At 39.6% G+C, this 22,258-nt stretch overlaps 1 protein-coding gene across 3 annotated transcripts; it reads right to left on the bottom strand.

Moving 5' to 3' along the window:
• Positions 1-16,993: 16,993 nt before the first annotated feature.
• Positions 16,994-21,924, bottom strand: LOC147465970 (uncharacterized). Of its 3 annotated transcripts, XM_086523021.1 has the most exons (16): positions 21,547-21,924; positions 21,366-21,463; positions 20,824-20,954; positions 20,499-20,572; positions 20,242-20,401; positions 19,996-20,020; positions 19,231-19,320; positions 18,986-19,157; positions 18,837-18,910; positions 18,687-18,756; positions 18,422-18,493; positions 18,193-18,326; positions 18,010-18,083; positions 17,868-17,916; positions 17,568-17,741; positions 16,994-17,474 (listed from the first exon to the last, which is right to left on the bottom strand). In XM_086523021.1, exons 1-16 carry the CDS (start codon positions 21,646-21,648, stop codon positions 17,465-17,467), a joined length of 1,509 nt encoding a protein of 502 aa, XP_086379147.1. In that variant the 5' UTR covers positions 21,649-21,924; the 3' UTR covers positions 16,994-17,464. The 3 variants fall into 3 exon arrangements, 2 of the variants coding, with proteins under 2 accessions (XP_086379147.1, XP_086379140.1); XR_015189589.1 differs by having other exon boundaries at positions 17,568-17,675; positions 17,757-17,916; positions 21,366-21,587; XM_086523014.1 differs by lacking the exon at positions 16,994-17,474 and having other exon boundaries at positions 17,706-17,916; positions 18,837-18,900; positions 18,986-19,131; positions 21,366-21,587.
• Between the last annotated feature and the right edge of the window lie 334 nt (positions 21,925-22,258).

The raw sequence follows: 22,258 nt of genomic DNA on the forward strand, positions 1-22,258 counted from the left end.
TTGTACACTAAGAAATACACTCTTTGTTGTGTGCCTTGAGATTCTTCATATTATCCAACCTATGTGTGCATCTCCACAACCCTAATTCCAATAATTAGTATCAGAGCAGGTTGCGTCATCCCGGGACATAGTCTCCAGCATCACTAGTATCTTTCTACTCACTTTCTTTGATTTGAGTGAGCTTTGGTGAGAATGAGTAGGTCGATTATTACTTTGAAAAATCTCAAAGATTTGGTTTGCTCACAATTTTGATTCGGGCTCATTTCGGCCTTCGTTTCCACTACAGGCAGTACTACGCATGATTTTTTTTCCCTTTGTGAAAAAATTTTGTTTGTGTATTTTTTTGCAAAACAGGTCCCTTACAGTCCTCTTTAGATTTTGCTATTAGCATGTGTTAGTCTTGCTTCATTTTCCTCTTTCTGGGTTGTCTTCACATGAGGTGTAGGCACTTGCCATGGCTGACAACAACACATATGTTTTCAAGATATTTGTTGTAGAGGATAAACTTGATGTGGACAACTACCCAATGTGAGCTTACATGATGAAACATGTTTGTGTCAAAGGGCATTCAGAATATTGTGTAGGACATTGATGTATGTCCACCTTCCATGGATACAAGCTATGTTGAGGATGTTGGAGGTTTTGACATGTCGGTTGTTTCTAAAGTTGTTTTGCCTATGGCTGAGCAAGCTTGTTGAGATGTTAGAGATGTGCAGACTCATGCATTGATTGCATTATTTGTGAAGTGCACTATTACTCCTCATGTTCGCTCATCACAAATAGTGAAACAGGCTTGGGATACTCTGGTTGATCTTTATACAAGTCATAATAAGGCTAAAATTTCTTTGTTCCATAAATAGATGGAGTCAAATATTCTGCAAGAGAAAGATGACATGAAAACTTTCCTTGCCGGTATCAAGGATATCAATGAGCAACCCATTTTTGTAGGCAAAACTATTTTTTACAATTCACTTCTGCAAACTGTTTTTGATGCATTGCCAGATTCTTACGAGACTTTTGCTAGTACTTAACGACTTATGACCCAAGGAACCCCTCAACTTGTCAAGTTTGATGCATTATGCACATTGCTATTGCAAGAGTCACTTTCAAGAAAGAACATGGCTAAACATTGTACAATTGAGCAAACTTTTGTTGCTGCTCAAAGAAAAGTTGGTAATAGCAATATAGCCACTTCTTCAAGACTAATCACATGTTCCTAATGGTTCTCCTTGCAGAACATTGTCTGAGAATTCTAATGAAAAGAGAAAGAAGAAGATGCATTGATATTATTGCAAGGCTAATGATTACTCAATAAAGCAATGTCCTACGTTGAAGGCGAAAGAGGCCAAGAAGAAACAAGCTGGATCGCCACATGTGTAGCTATTGTAGAATCTTTTAAGAAAGGATATTGTGATGTTGATGTAGATGGTATTGAGAGAAAATGACTTCCTAGGTCCACATCTTATAGGTGCCTACAAAAAAGTCTAGAGATACCTTTTCAAAAATAGACTCATGAATGTACTTGTCCCCATAACCGTACACAAGATTAACTTCAATCCATTAAAAGTATGGATTCTTATATGGACCAAGTTGAGGTCCGTATTTTTCCTAATGGTTATGTAAATAAAACGTTTGACACCCAATGTTTAAGTCCATGAGAACACTTACCCTTTATGTGTGGAAAAAGTCCCATAAAAGCTAGTGCTATTCTCATAAAGAAGAAATGTCATGTGTGGACTGCACAAAGTTTTGTGTCTGAAAGGGATCACAAAGACTTCTTTACTCCACACTCTTGTGGATGTTATACTATGTTCTATTATGTCTACTTTAGCACCTGTGCACACTACCCAAAACCCTAAAATCTCCCGTCATGAAAAATATTTTTGCATATGGCCTCATGATCCTTCATATTTGAGTAGCCAACAACATGATCATGGATATGATCAAAGCTATCTCAATCTACACACTCTATACAGAGCTTCATGATGTAGTGAAGTGGTAACTTGGTTTAAATCTTGACCACATTATAACTCTCAAAAATCAAACTATTTGATCTCATGGAGGTTTTGGTAAATTTATTGAGGGAAAGACACAAGAAATATACATTTTAGTAGAGTTGATGATGATCAAAAGCTTAAAAAAAGAAAACACAAGTTGGCATTCAATACCCAAGAAAATGTATCAAACAAGTAGTACAAGTTCCAATTGCATCGACCTAGATCATACAATTTCACTCTCCCCCATACCACCAAAAATGCATAAACCATGGGATTGATTGAACAGTGAAACCACATTTGGTAAGAATCCATGGCGAACTATGTAGCTTAGACATTGCTACTAGTATATCATTGTAAGTGAAGCGAGTCATTCTATGCATCGTTACCAGCCAAATATAGTCATGAGGAGTTGATATGTGTAATAAAAACTACCTTATTCCAAGAACAACATGAAAAATTTATCAACATGTGAAACAATCCCACCTAAATAGGGATTTCATATTCATGTAATCGCGAGTTTTTTTTGGGTGATCATATTGTTAATTAACAAAATTCTCAATTCACAAGTCTTCACATTCACAAAAAATGACATGGTGACCTAAACCTGGGGGATGGTGGTATTTGCCCGCTGATACAGCACCTTAGCCCGTCGAGGAACATCCTCAGTCCTCGGCCCCTATTTATAGTTTCCTAAGGGGCCCGTCATGGGCTACACCCCTGACGGGTCCCTTAGGAAACTATAAATAGGGGCTCCCTCATAATTTCCTTACCCTCTGCTCAAAGAACTTCCTAGGTTTTGTGAAATCTTCCAAGATTTCCCAAACCCTCACAAGAAAGACAAAAATTTACGGTATAATCCTTAGCCTAATTTGTGTCCGAATTGCTTCAATTATGACATCAAAGAAACACTTTCTACGCGTCTTACTCTTCAACATAGAGGTGATCTCCTCTGTGGCACGAACACATATATATGTGACCATGAGAGTTCTGACCTTTGTTTTTATTTCATTTGTTTCCACATGATCCATCTATGCTACAATGATAACATATTGCGTTATTTTTAAAGACAGCATAACTTGAAATTTGATAACAAATATAAAATTCATTCATTGAAACTAACAACAACACTAGCTTAAAGAGTAGGGTATCATTCAATGGTAATAATGACAACTCTAGCCCAATGGTAGGGTTGATGCCAAGAGCAACATGAACTATCTTGAAAAGCAGGGCATCATCCAATGGGACTGACGACAACTCCAGCCTAGTAGTATAGTTGATGTCGATAGCACCACTAAACTAGGCTTTAAACCAGGGCATCATTCAATGAAACTAACGACAACTCCAGCCCAATAGTAGAGCTGATGATAAAGCAACACTGAACTAAGCCTAAGAAGCAAGACATCATTTGATGAAACTAACACTGATGTCAAAAGCAACATCGAACTAATCTAAAAACCAAGGCATCATTCGATGAAACTAACAACACCTCCAACCCAATAGTAGAGCTGATGCCGAAAGAAACACCAAACGAAGCCTAAAAACTCGGGCATCATTCAATGAAACTAACGACACCCCCAACCCAATAGTAGAGCTGATGCCAAAAGAAACACCGAACTAGCCTAAAAGCATGTATATCACACACAAGACATAGAAAGCAATCGATTAGCTTGCACAGCGACACTCCCAATCCAATAATAGAACTGATGTTGATGACAAGACTAATAGAACTACCCATAAATTGAACGTAACCAACCATGTTCAACAACGACAGTTTCGGTCCAAAATAGAACTGATGCCAAAGTGAACATAGTGGTAACGTTATAAAACAATGTCTATTGGTCTAGCATTTCACAAAGACACTTCTTGTCCAATAATAGAATCGATGACGTGAAAAATAAGATCAACACACTTTAAAATTTTAAAGAACATTATAAGAAAAATGTATACCAACTTAATTACAAAGAACTTATCAACTTACAGTGCAAAGGCTATTTGTAGGCTAATGGATAGTGTTGTGGAGAAATAACAATGCTTAAGAAGGCTTGGGTGTTGATGCACAAGCGGACGAAGATCCCGCTAAGCTACAACACTGGACTAATGTATGGCGTGCAGAGAGATCAAAATCTAAAAGAGCGTGCAATATTGATGTACAAGCTTTCCATAGTCATGAAGCTAGAACCAACTTTTTTTCTGCAGCCTCCTCTAAGGATGCAGTATTAAGAAGATCTGATGCACAAGCTAGGCTAGACCACGAGCATTTACTGTGCGCCCACTTTATGTCCCAGTGCGCCATCGGTGTCTACCTCACACTTGAGGCTATCAAGCGTGGTAGAAAGCTCAGCAAAGGCCACTAAAAAGTTGTGTCACAGTGCAGTATCAATTGTCACCCAAAGTGCAATATGTGATGAAGGACTTCCAAGGAAACGTGGTAGAGAGATGCCAATCTACACAGAAGACACTGTGTTGGGTGAAGAGGGGGAGATCGACCGCTTAAAATATTCAACACAAGCTTCCAAGCAATCACCATCAACCTGTCCACCTCTTCTTCCAATTTCCAAGCACACACACTCACACCTAGACTATGACACACACACACACACACACACACACACACACAGTAAACATAGAATTGACATAGACATGCTTGTAAGAGAGTGTAAGAGATGTGTAAGGGATGGAGACTAGATTAGAGCGTACACAACAAAATAACCATAGCATAAGAGAGTAGAGAAGAGAATCTGCAAGAGAAAGGCTTAAATCTAGCCCCAAACTCCACGGCACCTCTCTTGTGGAGTTGGTATTTAATATATTATTTTTGAGTTTAAGGTGCCAAAAATTGAGGGCCCTCTTTTTACAACCACTTTACTGTTGCAAATGAGTGAAGCTCATTAGTTCTTGCATGACCCATAAGGGGAGTTCCCACTACAACTATTTAGAGAGCCATAGTGGCTTATTGCAATGATGTTCTAAGATACTGTGCAAATATAAAATGGCCAAGAGTAATTTCCATCGCCTCTTCATCAACTCCCCGCATTCCACTCTACAAAATCATCATCAACTCAATTAGTAAAATAAATAGACAGCACATAATTAACCATTACGCCAGCTATCCCAATTGCAGCTAACCACTACAACATGAGGGTGCCCAGCCTCGTAACATCCCTCCCACCAGGGATAGCAATTGTCCTCAGTTGCTCAATAGAGAAATTAGCTGGACCATGAGTGATGGAAAGTGTGGAGAAGGTCAGGAAAGTTGCGAAAAAACTTTTCAGGCATCCATTTGGCATCCTCTTTAGGGTGGCCCTTGAAAGTCAAAAGGTAACAGTTATAAACCATTCCAATGCGAGTAGTGGTGGTCTCATGGTCAACTATTTTATCAGGGATGAGTTGCTCTTCTTGGTCTACAAGTGAAGGTGGGTCTTCATAAATGTGGTGTGTAGGTAGGGGTCCTCGGAATGGACGTAAAAGACTAATGTGAAAGGCATTGTGAATGTGCCAATGTGTAGGTAGTTCCAAACGAAAAGAAACATCATTAATGACAGCTGAAATTTTGAAAGGTCCATAAAAACGAGGAGCAAGCTTAACAAAGACATTAGTATCAACACTTTTGATCCTTCGTTTTTCGATGCGAAGTAAAACATGATCACCTTATTTGAAGTGGTGTGCCTTGCGGTGCTTGTTAGCATGCTTGATGTAAAGTTCTTGTGAGTGTTTAATGGCAAAATGCAAACTTGCATAAATATCATGAAAGTCACTAGTGAAATCATCAGCGGCAGGCACAACATTAGAAAGACGTGAAGCAGGAGTAGGAAGAGAATGACCATATACAATTTCAAATGGTGACTTACCCGTGGCAGTGTGAGTGGTGTGTTGTATACAAATTGCAAAATATGTAGGTAATCATCCCATTTCTTAGGTTGAGAAGAAACATAAGCCTTTAACAAGTCAATAATAGTGCGGTTGGTGACTTTGGTTTGACCATTAGATTCAGGATGAAATGCAAAAGTGAAGTCAAGTGTAGTGCCAAGATTTTCAAACACAGTAGTCCAAAAAGCACTACAAAATTTTGAATCTCGATCAGAAATAATCACTTTAGGCAAACCATGATGTGGGAAAACAATCTTAAGAAACAAAAGTGCAGCTTGATGTGCTGTGAGTGTTTTCTTACACATAACAAAATAAGTTTGTTTAGAGAAACGATCAATAATAGTCCATATCATGTCATGTTTGTGCGTTGTGAGTGGGAAACCAGGAACAAAATCCATTGAAATATGTTCCCAAGGTCTTTCAGGAATGGGGAGAGGGTGTAAAAGTCCCAATTTCTTACCTGTAGCTGCTTTGATTTTTTGACAAATCAAACAAGTTGAAACATACTGTTTAACATCCATTCTCATAGTATAGGCCAATAGAAATCACGACATAAATTTTGAAAAGTTGCAGCAAATCCTCTATGTCCAGCATAAGGTGGTTTGTGCGATTCTTCAATAATTAATGTACGGAAAGGTTTAGTCACACACAATTTTTGTTTGAAATAAAGGAATTTTTCTTGAATAGTGTATTCAAGAAATGTGTGTACAGAATTATCAAGCATGTGCAACCATGTTGTTTTGAAGTCATCATCATGTGCATAAGTGTCAGGCATAGTGTCAAATGAAGTTCCCGTAATGGTTGATAAATGATTAAGTGAGGGTCTTGATAAATGATTAAGTGAGGGTCTTCTACTCAATGCATCAGCTACAACGTTTTCTTTACCAGGTTGGTATTGAATGTTGGGCTGAAAACTTTTAATAAAAGAGGCCCACTTAATATGTCTATCATCTATTAAGGGCTGAGAAAGTAAATATTTGATACTTTGTTGATCAGTTTTAATGATCAAGTCAGTACCCACAGCAGTCAACTCTTTATTATAAGTACTGAACTTTGTTTCTGATGGTTTGAATTTACGACTTTCAAAAGCAATTGGATGGTTATCTTGCATAAGGACTGCACCGATACCTTTTCCACTAGCATCAGTGACTACCACAAAGAACGGTCTTACAAAATCAGGCAATTGCAATACAGGTGCATTAGTCAAAGCATGTTTAAGTGCATTAAATGAGATTTCTTGCAAATCAGTCCATTCATAAGGCGTATTTTTCTTCAACAAGAGAGTCAAATAATGTGCTTTGTAAGCAAAATTACGAACAAATTTCTTGTAATAGCTACAAAGCCGAATAAAAGATCGTAGCTCATGCAAGTTTTTGGGTCTAGGCCATGATTGAATGGCTTCAATTTTCTTTGGATCGACATGTATTCCCTTACCCGATACAATGTGTCCCAAATATTCAATTTTAGATTGGAAAAATGAACTCTTTTCAGGATTCAAATACAAGTGATTTTGTGCAAGCAGATCAAATACACGTATTAAGTGTTGTTTATGCTCTTCTTCAGATTTACTGAATACCAAAATATCATCAAAAAATACAATCACAAAATCTTGATGGTCAATGAAAATTCGATTCATCATGCGTGTGAATGTAGCTGGTGCATTTGTCAAACCAAATGGCATGACAAGAAATTCATAGTGTCCAGTTTGTGTTCTGAAAGAAGTTTTGTAGACATCATGTTCAAACATTTTGACTTGATGGTACCCTGATTTGAGGTCAATTTTGCTAAAGATGTTTGCCTCTTTCAGTTTGTCTAATAGATCATCCACTCTAGGAATAGGAAACCTATTCTTAATGGGTGATCTTGTTTAAAGCCCTGTAGTCGATTCACATACGAAAGGTTCCATTTTTCTTCTTAACAAGAAGTACTGGAGCTCCGTATGGTGAACTACTAGGTCGGATTAGGCTTTCAGTCAAGTAAATCAGTGATTTGAGTTTGTATTTCCCTGTGTGCGGTAGGATTTACACGATATGGTGCTCTACAAGGAGGTTCACTACCTGGTATGATGTCAATTTTGTGGTCTTCTGGGCGTGATGGTGGAATTCCAGGTGGCAGATCATGCATGAAACAATCTTTAAACTGTGAGAGAAATTCATCATGGGTGGAGTTATGTGAAGTTTCCGTTTCAGCAGATATTTGATTTACCAAGACTAGATATGTTTCCCCTGTTTTCGAATTGCTCATTTGGCTTGAGTGTAAGATAGGAGTGGAAATTTTTGATGTGCCAGTGTTTCTTGGATGGAGAAATTTTTATTATTATGAGTGAGAGACATTGTACGTGTTTTATAATTAATCAACGGGTCAAATTCATGACGAAATGGCATTCCCAAAATCATATCAAGACCATGCAATGGTGCTACCAAAAATGTACGTGCTTGTGTGAATTCACCAATGCAAACTTCAACAGTGACTTGAGTTTTAGAATTAAAACGTTGATTATTAAAAACAGTTTTGAACCTTGTGAGGTGATGAGATTTCAGAGAGTGATAGTTGTTGTGCCAATCGTGTGGAAACGAAATCATGGCTACTACCATCATCTAACAGAATGGTGACATTTTCACCCTTAACAGTGCCTTGCACTTTAAACAAAGTGTGAGGAGATATAGGGGTACCTGAGGATGGGTTTTCATCGTTATCATAATCAGGATCATATCCCTCATCATAGTTAACTTCCACTTCATTGTCGTCGGGTGTAGCATCTTCGATGAGGTTAAGAGTAGCTCCGTTGGGGCGGTTGTTGTTGAAGGGTTTTTTACTTGAATTCCTGTTGACTCCATTTGAATGGCCATTGGATTGACCATTGCCCTTAGCATGACCATTTGGGCACTTATCTGCATAGTGACCATACTGAAAGCATTTAAAACAATTCACCATTTTGTTACCATTAAAATTTGGAGGAGAACGCTGGTTGAAAGGATGTTGGTTGCCTCGTTGCTGGGTGTTGTTGTTGTTGTTGCTCGTATGAGGTTGAGCAGTTGTAGGAGGATTGTCAAATCTACGTCTTTTGAAAAAAGTACGGCTTTGGTGTTTGCTTCTGTCAAAGTTAGGAGAGAAAGGAGGTCTCTTGTTGCAGTTAGTGTTAGCAGGTTGATCAGTGTGAGAGGAATGTCCACCTTTCTTCTTTTCTACGTTGAGAGCCAAATTAATGGCCTTTGACAGAGAATCTGGTTCGAAAATATCTACCTCAGCACTAATTTGTAGTGCCAAGCCTGATATGTACTTTCGCTTCAATTTCCTGCGAGTAACATGTTCAATAGCTTGCAATTGAATTAGACAATTTCAAAAACGGTCAGTGTAACCCTGTACATCTTCATTTCTACCCTGTCGAATTAAATCCCATTGACGTCGTGCTTTAGCTTTGTATTGTGTGGACAAAAATTGGGGTAAAAAAACTTTTTTAAATGCATTCCAGGTGCGTGGTCTTCTTCCATGTTGTTTGGTGGCGTTCCACCACAATGCAGCGCTGCTAGTGAGATGATTGGATGCACACTTTACCATTTCACGCTCAGGAAAGTCTTCATCATGAAAATAGTCATCTAGTTGACTAACCCATGCTAGAACCGTGCTAGCATCTTTAGTGCCATCAAAATCCTTGAAAGTGAAGGCTTTTCGACTAATTTTGTTTTTCTTGGGTGCCTATGCAGATTCGGTGCATGCAGAATGCAATAATTTATGTTCAAGTTCTTGCCTTTGTATGCGTTCATATGTGAGTGACTGCTGCAAATTTTGAAGTTGTTCCGCAATCGTGGGTGCCTGAGGAAGGTGTGCCATGATTGCGTGCTTTAAAAAAAAAAAAAAACTTAAATGGTAATGCTTAAAAAGGCTATTTGGTGATATTCACAGATGCAATATGCGGAATAAAAGTAAAATAAATAACAGAAATGTAATGTACTTAGCTGAAAAATAGTGGTGGCGTCCAATCCGGAATGGCGATGCGCTAGGAAATTGCCAGAGAAGTAGACGGTCCGATGGTGCTTTACCGAGCCAAATGAATTTTATAGCGTCCGGTCTCCTTATCCCAAAAGATAGTGGTAATTTTAACTTTCACCCCAAAGGTTGTCGAAGATGTTCGGCGAAGAATAGACGGCCAATATTCCCCTTTGAAAAGCGAAATAGAAAGCTTGTGCGGCCAAAGGAGTCAGTTGAGCTGGTTTTAATAGAGTCGGTGACTTATTGTTGATTTGGGTCGGTGGAGACCGACCAAGCTATTATAGAAGGGTGTCGAGTCCTTAATAAAAGGGGGCCAACTTAATACTTAAGTTGAAATGGCCACAGTTGAATTGGAAAGCCTTTAGAGGCTTGGGTTAAATAATTTTGAAGGTTTATTTTAAAACGGGACCGTATGCTGCAGTGGGGGGCCAAATGAATCGAATATTGCCGTGGGCGGCCAAAGTAAAGGAAGACTGCAGTGGGCGGCCAGGTAGGAACAATGGGCGGCCAAGTTTTAAATGGTAAGGCTTGTAAGTTTTTGCAGTGGGCGGTCAACCAAAAATCAATGCTTTAATGCGTTAAGCCACACTTTTTGATTAAAGTGTGTACTCCTAATGCATGGTGGCGTGCAGTCAGGGCTGCCAACAACGCGAGGGCTTGCAGAGTTTGCTACGGCCAGTAGAAGGCTTCTTGACCCACGAGCAAGAAGGACCAAGGGTACACACCCCCTGGGCGACCAGTTTGAGGGCAATTTCGATAGGTTTCAAGCAAGTCGACAGAGGAGCTTTTTCGGTTGTAGGTGTTGCTTCCCACGGGGACTTGGCAGTAATGTTGAGAGCCAAAATTTGTTGGTTTTGAGCTAAACTTGCACCCTTATCGACTCGTGTCTTCTTCCTTTCCCTCAATCTTCGAGTTTCCGTGATAAGCTTTTATTTCCTCCTCTCTCCTTCAATCCGTCTCTCTTTCCTCTTTAACTAAGCTTTCCGATATCGTCCATATGACAAAGTAATTGCTCGATTGCAACTAGCTTTTCGAAATCAAGAATTTCCCGACTCTCCAAGCTTTTCTGCTTTCTTCTTGCCTTCACAATCCGCAATGATTATGCATTAAAATTGAAAGTGGACACTCGACATACCATATTTTGGGTCGTTATGAAGCCGAATTGGAAATCAGTTGCCGAGTAGCCACCAATTAACAGTCAAGTTTTCTTTTGCAAATTCGATCAATTATACTTCGAATTTCCACGAGTCCTTGAATCCTTGAATTGCAAGGTCGATGAATTGCAATTGGGATTTTGTCAATTGGAGGAAATCCTTCTTAAAATTGAAATCTGGTGCCGATTTATCCTCGAACATGAGGCTCTGATACCACTGTTGGGTGAAGAGGGGGAGATCGATCGCTTAAAATATTCAACACAAGCTTCCAAACAATCACCATCAACCTGTCCACCTCTTCTTCCAATTTCCAAGCACACACACTCACACCTAGACTATCACACACACACACACACACACACACACTGTAAACATAGAATTGACATAGACATGCTTGTAAGAGAGTGTAAGAGATGTGTAAGGGATGGAGACTAGATTAGAGAGTACACAGCAAAATAACCATAGCATAAGAGAGTAGAGAAGAGAATCTGTAAGAGAAAGGCCTAAATCTAGCCCCAAACTCCATGGCACCTCTCTTGTGGAGTTGGTATTTAATATATTATTTTTGAGTTTAAGGTGCCAAAAATTGAGGGCCCTCTTTTTACAACCACTTTACTGTTGCAAATGAGTGAAGCTCATTAGTTCTTGCATGACCCATAAGGGGAGTTCCCACTACAACTATTTACAGAGCCATAGTGGCTTATTGTAATGATGTTCTAAGATACTGTGCAAATATAAAATGGCCAAGAGTAATTGCCGTCGCCTCTTCATCAACTCCCCGCATTCCACTCTACAAAATCATCATCAACTCAATTAGTAAAATAAATAGACAGCGCATAATTAACCATTACGCCGGCTATCCCAATTGCAGCTAACCACTACAACAGGAGGGTGCCCAGTCTCGTAACACACTGTGGGTCCTTGTCCGATCTGTAGGCACTTTTTCCATAGTTGAAATGGTCACTATAAAACACCTTGCGGCCATTTGTACCATTTTCCATGTCTCATATAGAGCATGGTGAATAAAAAGGAGTGTCATATTTGCAAGGCTCCAATTGATGATCTTATGTATTCTATGTTTAAAATGGAGAAAGATTATCAACGCTTAGTGGCAGCCACTATAAGAGAGAGACTCTATTTTGGACAACCTGAATTTCTCTTTATAAACATCATAAACTTTGCAATGAAATTTGAAGCCTTGTGAAAAGTGCAATGACTTTTTGAATCATTGTATATGACACCCTTGCAATGAAAGATGAAGCAATGTAAAACTTGCAGTGACTTTTTGAACTCATAATATATGATACTCTCATTTACAAAACTTTTGGCTGCAAAGTAATCTCATTGTGTCTAATGTGTTTTGCAAATTGCATTGTAATAAAACAAGTGGATAAAGTGATATGTGAAGTCCTACCTGGTGTATATCCAACATGGTGGTTCTAATATTAGTGTCATAAATGTACTTAACTCTAGTAGTTGTACACGTTAAAGTAGCATTTGACAATGTTGATAGGTATTGGTGGTAAAAATAACTTGTCATTGAACCTTATAAATGCAAAGTGTATAAATGCGCCCATTGATTCAAGAAACCAAACTAACAATAAAGCAGTAGTTGGTTGGTATAAAAAAGATTCCATTGATTGGTTCAAAAGAATTATAGATAAAGCAAGGAAGATGGTGAAGGTTCAATTGAAAAAGACAACGTGTGTTGGACATGTATTAGTAACGTATGTCTATAATATTGAAGTTGCCATGTGAAACAAGATTTTGCACTAATTTCTGCACTATGGAAAGTTTGTTGCAAAACAAAAATGTTGTCTTGGAGAAATTTATTTGTGCTAGTTTCTATGAGTGGGAAGCTGAATTACCAGAAAAAGTAAAAACAAAGGTGTGGTCCTTGAAAGTGCTTATTAATGATAGACACTTTTGGTCTGATGTTGGTGATACATACTTGGTGATTAAGCTTGTGAGGCTATCGTTGCGACAATTTGATCTGAAGTTATCCAACATAGGAAAGGTAAACATGGACTGGTATAATGTTCAGGAGAGTTTGAAGTCTTGGATGATTACGCCTTGGAGAGCACCCTTTAATAAATATAAAAGAGATATCTTAAATAAGTATGTTCAATGGGTTAGTGTTCATAGTCCATTGTATAGTATTTCTTTTCTGCTTGACCCAGAGTAGTGGAACATGAACTGTGATGAATTATATGAAGAGCCCATTGAAGACTTCTATGACGTGTCAGTAATTTCTTCAAAAATCTAGATGATCAAGTGCAGGCAGTCGTCGACTTAACAAAGTACATGTTAAAGGATGGCCTTTTTAGTTCAGAGTTTGTGCAAAACCTTACATCGAAACAGCCAGTATGGAGGTGGTGGCTCATAAATGGTGCTTGGGCACCTACATTACACAAATTGGATGTTAGGGTTCTTGCACAATGTGCTGCCAACTCAAGTTCCGAGCGAAATTGGAGTACCTATAACAATGTACAATCGACTATTCATAATTGGATTCTAAGTGATCATGTCAAGAATTTGGTATACATGTATTGCAATCATAGGCTCCTCACCAATATTCAATTAGAAAGGTATGCAGAAGGTAGACCACGATGGACTCTTGGGGGGTTCAGCGTTCAGTATCCCCTATATAACATGCGTTCGTGGGGTATTAAAAGAACCCCTCTTTTAACATGTATGAATTAATAAAATGACTCTTTATTTTAGGATTTGTTTTCAAAACTGAATATAAAAATCCCTTATTTTAATGTATCTCTGTTAAATTGCCTAAAATTTGTGCATTTTAAAACCCCTCCTTTCGAACTCATGCTATACATTAACATGATTACATAGTGCACCCCCCGAGGATGGACTGTGGATATCAATGAAGATGACCAAGAGCAAGGGAAAGAGGTGACCATCGGAGAACTAGAATTTCATGAGCTTGGCGGATGTACTTTGTTTGAATTGGATGCAAACCTTGAGGTGGATGATTGTCCTCCTACCCGACAAAGAAGGGTATTGTGGAGCAGTGATGTAAATATATATAGCATTGAAGGTTAACAATTTGGTGGGGTATAGAACAATTGTCAAGCCATGTAATCTCTTTTTTGTGAACTGTGGCTCGCGGGCCACATTTTTGTAGTAGACACTTGGCTCGCAGGCCAAGTGTCTACTACAAAACATTTCTCCAAGAACGTTGTCCGCATATGATGATATGATAGAGGGGGGAAACGAACACCATACTGATTGATCTTCTTTCATGTATGCTTTCATGGCTCTCGTGTGATCATCATCATAGAACCGCATGTAAATAGATAGCTTGTGCAAGAGCAGATGTGCCTCTTCAAGAGTAGTTGATCGAAAGCTTTGCTCGAAACTTACTTGCCTCATTCTATGCATTCCAAACTGGTACTCGAAAGACCCACCATGAGTATTAGTCTTTGTGTATGTGTAGTGGCCGACATGGAGGCGCACCACTATTTTGCTTGCCTTGTGCTGAGGCAACACTACATTGGTACTTTGAAGCCAACTGGTTTGGATTTTGTATTCTAGGTCGCTTTGCATTGGCTACATCCTAATAACTCTCTCAAGCGTTTCGTAGCACGCCCATGACATACGCCATTACATCTACCTTCATTCTCCCTATTAGCTGTTCCATTCCCCGATCCAAGAAAGTGTTCCATAATACGAAGTACACCTCCTAAAAAAAATTTACCACATAATTTGCAACGCCAATCTATAAATGATCTTACATTCTATAAAAATTGCCACTCAGGCCCTAGCACCTTACAACCAACCTTACGCTTCTCTTTATTGGAAGCTCCATTGTTTGATCTTTCACCACCAGTCGATGGCGACTAGAAGTACTTTCATTGATGTTTTGGGAGCAAGCAATAGTATCCATGATAAGTTCACAAGCCACCTATGCATTCATACAATCATAATAATGTTAGGTTTTTAAAAAAATTGAATTTAATTGAATATTTGAATAATACAACAAAATAATATACATATAAAATAAAACAAAAAATGACATGAAATCGATGGTGATAAGGAGTGCTCCATTCCAAAAATAGAAATGATCCCCAAGCACTTGGACTACCTAAATCCTTCACGAGGATGCTCCTTGTCCAATATATTTCCAGCGAATAGACACCCAGAGAAAGTAGTTAAACGTAGCAAACAAGTATGCCGGTGTAGTGATGAGGAGCGCTCCATTCCAATAATAGAAATGAATCCCAAGCACTTACGCCATCTAAACCCTTCATGAGGATGCTCTCTATCCAAACATGTTTCCTGACGGATAGACACCTAGAGGAGGTAACTAAACGTAACAGACAAGTGCGCTGATGTAGTGATAAGAAACGCTACATTATAACTATAGAAATGAGCCACATGCACTTGTATCACCTACACCCTCCATAAGGATGCTCCCTGTCCAACCTGTTTCCAAACGGTGACACCCACAGGAGGTAACTAAACGTAACAAACAAGTATGCCGGTGTAATGATAAGAAGCGCTTCATTCCATCTATAGACATGAGCCCCGGGCACTTGCACCACTTAAACCCTCCACAAAGATGCTCCCTATCCAAACCTGTTTCCAGATGGATAGACACCCAGGGAAGGTAGCAGACAAGTACGCCGGTGTAGTGATAAGGAGCGTTCCATTCCAGCTACAAAGATGAGCCCCAAGCACTTGCACCACCTAACCCCTCCACAAGGATACTCCCTACCCAAACCTGTTTCCAAGCGGATAGACACACGTGGGAGGTAACTATTCGTGGATTTTAGAAAATAGAGGGATCAAAGTTACCTGACAAAAGCTAAAGGAGTAAACCTCAACTAAAATTGTTTAGTGAAAACTTTACAGTGTGTGTCAAAACCGAGGGCTTGGAGGAGGGGACACTGCTTATATAGCCACCTCCAAACATGAGACTCAGGAAAAGAAAATAGCCGAGCCCGTCGTGCATCGCTGCTCATCCAACAAGGCCCGATGGGCAGAAAAGATACCCGACAAGCTCACAGAAAAGCCTGATTCTAGCCAGTCATTGTGAATTTGATGTTATTAACACTCTCAAGGAGTGTTAATAACATGAGCTATTACCACTTCACACTTTACGTGAAGACGTGAATGAAATTCTTGCACCTAAACAAATCGTAAGAGTATGCTACGCCTAAGCATTGAATACAAGGGTCGTACAAAAGACACCCTTGGAATCTTTCCATATCATACCTTGTGGAACATTTTAGGAAGCTCTTATCCCGTTGGAATCATTAAAAAATGTGTGTCATCAACCCAATTTATAAGTGAGCTGCTCTCATGCATATTGACTTCGGGACAGCATCTTGTCGACATTGAAAATGAACATGCCTTGTTTCCACCAACGATACCACCCTAGGCCCTTGGAGCTGCAAACTTGGCAAGCTCGAAGCATAACTCAAATCACACCAATAGAGCAAAAATTGTCATAAGAAAGAACTATATACTCGTGAATCGTACACACTAGAGCATGTCCTCAACCTTGTACATTTGAACTTGGAAAAACGTAAAACTCTCCAATCTTTCAAAAGTTGAACTTGGAAAAACATGAATCACACAATCTCCCCAATCTTCCAAAAGAACCGACATATCATGATCATGTGGAGTCGCCCACTAAGAGACAATTGTATCTTTTATGTAAAGTAAGAGAATAATAATTTTGTGTAATATATATTTACATCCATACCATATTTAACGACAAAATAAACGTTGTCACCATCTTGGCCGTGTTAGTGCAAAAGTAGACATAAATGATGTTTATCGTTGTCCATGGCATGAAAATTGACAAAGAAATATAGACATGCAATCTTGAAATCCATTCGCATGCCTTGATGTAGTCATTCAAAAGCTAAATATACTAGATCAAAACAGACCCCGTCCATGTAGTTCTAAATACCAAACAAACTAGACTAAAACGATGTTATACCTCCCCCAATGCAATATTTTATAGTGCCATCTCTTCTTTGCATTTATAAAACTCTTGGAGAGGAGAGTTGGCTTTCTTCCAAAGTTTCCAAGGGTAAGGTAATAGGAGTGCTTAAATCAAAAGCTCTTTCTATATATAGCAATTTTTGAAGGCACTGGCTCTCCCAACGTGGAGATTTGTCCACTTGGGTCTCTTCTCCTTTGGGACATTGATAAAAGAGTGTTGGGCTAAACCGAGCAAGCATAGGCTACCCTTTTGAAGGTCGATATTCTCATGCTCCATCCATTAAAATAAGTCGATTTGGTTGGCCTTGCCCATTTTGGTTATAACTTGCAATCCCAAGGGACAAGGCGCAAGGAGGAGCTCTCCTAAAGCCTCACATGGCATTCGGACATTACACAGCAGCACATGCTGTCCCATCAACCTGCCCATCAAAGTCTCATCATGGTTTTGTTCTCTTATCGACGTCTCCCACTTCAGCTCAAGCTTTAACAACCCCTGCACCAAAGAGCTTAAGGGGATTATTTCCAAGATTGCTCGAGCTTAAGGTTTATCCCAGAGAGAGAGAGAGAGAGAGAGAGTTTTCAATACATCATATATATATATACATATTTGTGTATAAATTTGACCAAAGCTCGATAATGCAAAGGATGCAGTGGTTCAAGTAATAAGCGCTGCTTCACTGCTACTGGCCAAATTCTTCTTTCCAAAACAAGAGAAAATACTTGATAGTCGCACAAAACAGAAACCACTATAAGAACACTACTACAAAAACTGTACATTAGCTCAATTTCAATACACTAATATACAGCTATGAACTTCGCAAGATCAAGTGTAGCCTCCGCTTGTCACTAAGACACATCCTGTCAAGGCCCAAGTTGCTCTTGAAACCTTGAAAAATCTCTGTTCCTTAGCAGGAGAGGTCCAATCATGGTCCAAACTGCACATAAAAAACCAAAAAGAAGGTTATTGTGAATGCCTATAATTGATCTTATATATTGACGTCTCAGATTGACAAGGATAAAACACCCACTATATAGAGCCGCAGCAACCCATTCACTTGCCATCTTCACCCACACACTTGCCCAACCAACATCTACACTCCACCTGCATGTTGTGATGCAGTTAAGGAGATGGAGCCATATGATATGCTTCTTCGTTTTCTTCACAAGGTGGTACTAATGTAAGCATAACAAATAAAGGGTAAGAAGCATACTTGGTCATTGTCTGGTGAAGGTTCCACCCCACAAACAGCATAGCAAAATACATTGCACCTGTAGCAAATACAAAGTGGAAAAACCCATATCCGTAGGGCACATCATCCTCCGCTTTGGGCTTGTCACCTTTGAACTGTCATCATCAACCAAAGAATGCTGACAAACTATTCCCTAGAGGGATAGACCTGCTTATTCAAGAAACAGAAAGCGTTGCAAAGAGTAGCTCACACTAAAACAATCAGAGTCAGTTCCAGTTGTGGTGGTTGCCACTACCAAAACCAGCACCGCAAGCATAAAACTCTGGACAAAAAACAATACCGTACTTAACTTTGGTGAAACTAAGCAGTAAAGATCCCAAGAATTAGAATACCACAGCATTTATCGAAAGAAATAGGGATGGCACCAAGTTTTTTTAAGCAGGTTGCATAGCTCATCGCAACACAAACAGAACCTTGACAGAAATTCAACAAAAAAGCATTCTCAAGACAATTACAATGACAGTGACCCAATCTCCTCTGCCAGTCTGGCGGGGCCTAGTATTGCACTTCTCTGTGGAAGGCTCACTATGACAACAGCATCAACATCAACACATGAGAAACACAGACTCCCCTTTCTTTGCAAGCAAATTAATGTAATGAAATACCTCATAATGGCAGACCAACATAAAAAGACTATATATAATGCCATCAACCCAGATGTCAATAAACCTGCATTTACCTGTTAAAAAGCGATGTTTTGCAAAACAGGAAAACAAGCTGTCACAAACATTTAAATGGCTCTTCAGAAATTTACTTTGGAATGAAGTGAGATGCCAGTCATCAACTGAAGAAGTATAAGTGTGAATGTAACAAAGAAAATGTTCAGTCCGCAGGAGATTTGTGGTGTGAACCACATGTACATCAAGACTATACCGCCCAATGCACCAGAGTAAGATAGACCTGTTATAACAATTGTGGGTATGTAACTGCATACAAAAACATTTCATCAAAACAGTCTCATCCTTACTAATACTAGAAAATATTTCATGAGTAGCTTACCAGCGCCGGAACTTTTTCTCAGATAACCAGTCCTCATTCCACAGGAAAATAAAATTGATGACACTGACCACTTGAATAATGAGAAAGACTCTGTAAACAGCGTGAACAAAATTAAGGAAATCGCTTCCGACTCCAATCAAAAAGTTTTGTTCACAAATCCCCAGCATACATGCACGTGTTTCTCAGGCTCAGCGGTTTACATGGAAACAAGACGCATGGCTCCTCTTATAAGTAAAACCCACTGCCACCTTGTTCCAGTACTCAAATAAAGATCCACTTGGACATTGGACACTCATCCCAATGCTCCCTCGACTAGACGCCCTCCTTACCACTAGCAAAAAACAAGAGCCCCTGGATCATTGTATATGCAGCAGGAAAGCTGTCTTTCTACACAACAAATTACAAAACCTGGATGCATCAATCAAAAATCACATCCTTGGGCCTGCTATAGATATAACATAACCACAAGACTTCGTCCAATTTTCTAGTCTTTCTGCCATGCCTCACTCCAATTCAAAAAAAACAAACTTGTACTTTGCAGTGGCTTCTTTGGCTTTGCCTCCCTACTCTTCCCTAAATGGATGCGCATACAACACTCATTGACTGGCCTCTGTTATTCTACATCAAAGCTTCCCTCCAACCTCTCTAGCTTTCATAACCAGAATACTTTGTTGAGGTCATAAAATATTCACAGAATTGATCAGTCATGCATGTTAAAAATTACAGGATGAAAACGGATGATGGATTGAACCAAATGAGACTTACCCTGCACCAATGCGGGCCACTTCACCTGGAAAAAAATACAAGACAACATGACCACATAAACAAAAAGCACTTTGAAGAACTTCTTCGTTTAAGTACAACACCCTTCTTTGGTCGCAACCTTGTTTGCATGTGTGTGGACAGTGGCAAGCATGCATGAATTGCAAATAGGGTTGTGACCAAAGAAGTGAGTTGTACCAAAACAAAGAAGCTCTATAAATTTTCGAATCTGCTAGCATGACAACATACCATAAAGTTGGACAAAGGTAGAAGGAATAAAGAAAGGGGTGATCATTAGAACAATCCAGAGCAAGATTTTAATAAACCACCATCCAGAATGCCAAGGATCTCGAGGATCACTAGTCTTCTGTGTCCCTACCGTAGTAAGGTACATTATCATAAAGAATACCTGTCACCAGTCAAGGACAAGCTTGGATTCGCTTTGTCACATAGCAGATGCACAACCTTTTAATTTAGAGACTCAAATTCTGCAAAGAACAGGATACAAAGCATCCCAAACTAACTCGGAGCACTCCTTCAGATCCAAGACAGTCATGTCCTCCTTCACAACCTTTCAAATCTTTTTGCACAACCATCATACAAAAAAATGAGATATAAGATTGCAATAGCAAGCCTTCTCTGTCAGAAATACAGATTAGCTTCGACAAACCCATATCAATTCATAAACACCTGTCTTCTCTGTGAGCAAATGCAAAGAATGACACATTAACACCTTTAAAAGGACTGTACACATGCATTTATCGCCTGATCACATCTCTGTGTTCGGTCAGGGATTACATACTTAATACAGCAGAAGGGGAGAGAAATTACAGTGGAAATGAGACAAAGCATTGTGGCTGTAGTCTCGAAGCACCCAGGCCATTATGCTTGTGATAAGGAAAATGAAGCCATAGATGTAGCGAACCACAAGCCGTGGGGAACCTCCACAAATTGTCATATTTCTGAACATAAGAAATGTTAGCATCATAAGGTGTTAATGATCAGAATATTCAATATGTAGGAACTGGTGAAAAACATGTTTAACACAGAGTGATGTGTCTATTGCCTTCACGAGGAACTATGGCGCTGTTAAACACACAAGTTTCTTCAATCCAATTGAAAGGCGAAGAAAAGGCTAATTTAACTCATCTCCTCCATTTCTTGTGGGAAAAGTCGCAACTAGTATAAGCAGAGCAAGTAATTGTTCAAGTGGTGCAAGCGTGCCTGACGAGAATTAAGCAGAGAGTCATTGCCAGCACGTCACAGATGATTCAGGCAATGATCAATTAGGCAAGGTAATTGATATCACGCAGAAAATATAGCACTAGGCTTCTGGAGTGGGAAACAAGACGAGCATGAAGACGAAAACTTGCCTGCAGCAGGTTTCTGGGAGAAAGATAGAATCGCTGGTTTTGATGCTACAAATAAGGTAAATTGATGGCACTTGAGAAAGAGCACCAACAGCGAAGAACTTCACCAGATGGGGGTAAAAATGCAGAAAAAGTGCAGGAGTCGATGATCATGCAGGCCTCTTTCTCATCCAGCCATGCACACATCATGATGTTGCTTTTGGCTTTGCAAGCTATGGCGGAAGCTCCATGCATGACAGCGAGAGAGGAGAAGAAGAGCGGGGACGCCGTCATTCCTTAAACACATCGCGACCGTTCCAACGCCTGCGTAAAAGTCGACGACTTCTTCACGCTCCCGAGTCTCCCTTCCTTTCTGTGTTTGGTAATTACTGTTTAGCTACATGCGGCCACAGATCACCACAGTCCAAACTGCAAACTTAAGGTTGACCTCAGAAATTTTTCCTCCACATTTTAACTGCTCTCTGCTGTTAAGCACCCTTACACACGAAAGGGTAACTACTCTCCACTCTTAAGCGCCCTTACACACGAAAGGGCAAAGGCATGACCTTCCATGCCTCAGCCTGATATGATCGTGCTATACAGAGGCCCTCCTAGAAAGAAAGAACCCACTGCCGCTCTTCCTATGCCAATTTTGGCCAATGAATTATCATGCACTTCTTCTTTTCATCAATACTTGTTTGATCAAATGTGTGAATTGAGGTAGAGATGCACAACCAGTCTCTCTGCTCTTCTAGTATTGTGCCACTTGAACCTGGCCACATAAATAATGAAAGTTAGACTAAAAATTCTCAATATTTCTTGACACTTCCTACTAATTTTCCTTGTCTCACTCTTTGCACATGTCATGTATCTTCACTATTCTTCTCAGTACTAGCGAGCGAGACCCGCCGGTGGGT

The sequence above is a fragment of the Adiantum capillus-veneris genome, chromosome 1 (assembly GCF_014529385.1).
Source record: "Adiantum capillus-veneris isolate H3 chromosome 1, ASM1452938v2, whole genome shotgun sequence".
Classification (NCBI taxonomy): domain Eukaryota; kingdom Viridiplantae; phylum Streptophyta; class Polypodiopsida; order Polypodiales; family Pteridaceae; genus Adiantum; species Adiantum capillus-veneris.

What these genes read in the sequence shown, in the direction of transcription:
- LOC147465970 (XM_086523021.1), bottom strand. Translation starts at nt 21,648, where the DNA reads ATGTGTTTAAGGAATGACGGCGTCCCCGCTCTTCTTCTCCTCTCTCGC. An exon ending in GAGAAAAAGTTCCGGCGCTG is followed by an intron (nt 19,158 to 19,230) that starts GTAAGCTACTCA and finishes TTTTGTATGCAG; the next exon opens with TTACATACCCACAATTGTTA. An exon ending in AGGAACAGAGATTTTTCAAG is followed by an intron (nt 17,742 to 17,867) that starts GTTTCAAGAGCA and finishes CAGTTTTTGTAG; the next exon opens with TAGTGTTCTTATAGTGGTTT.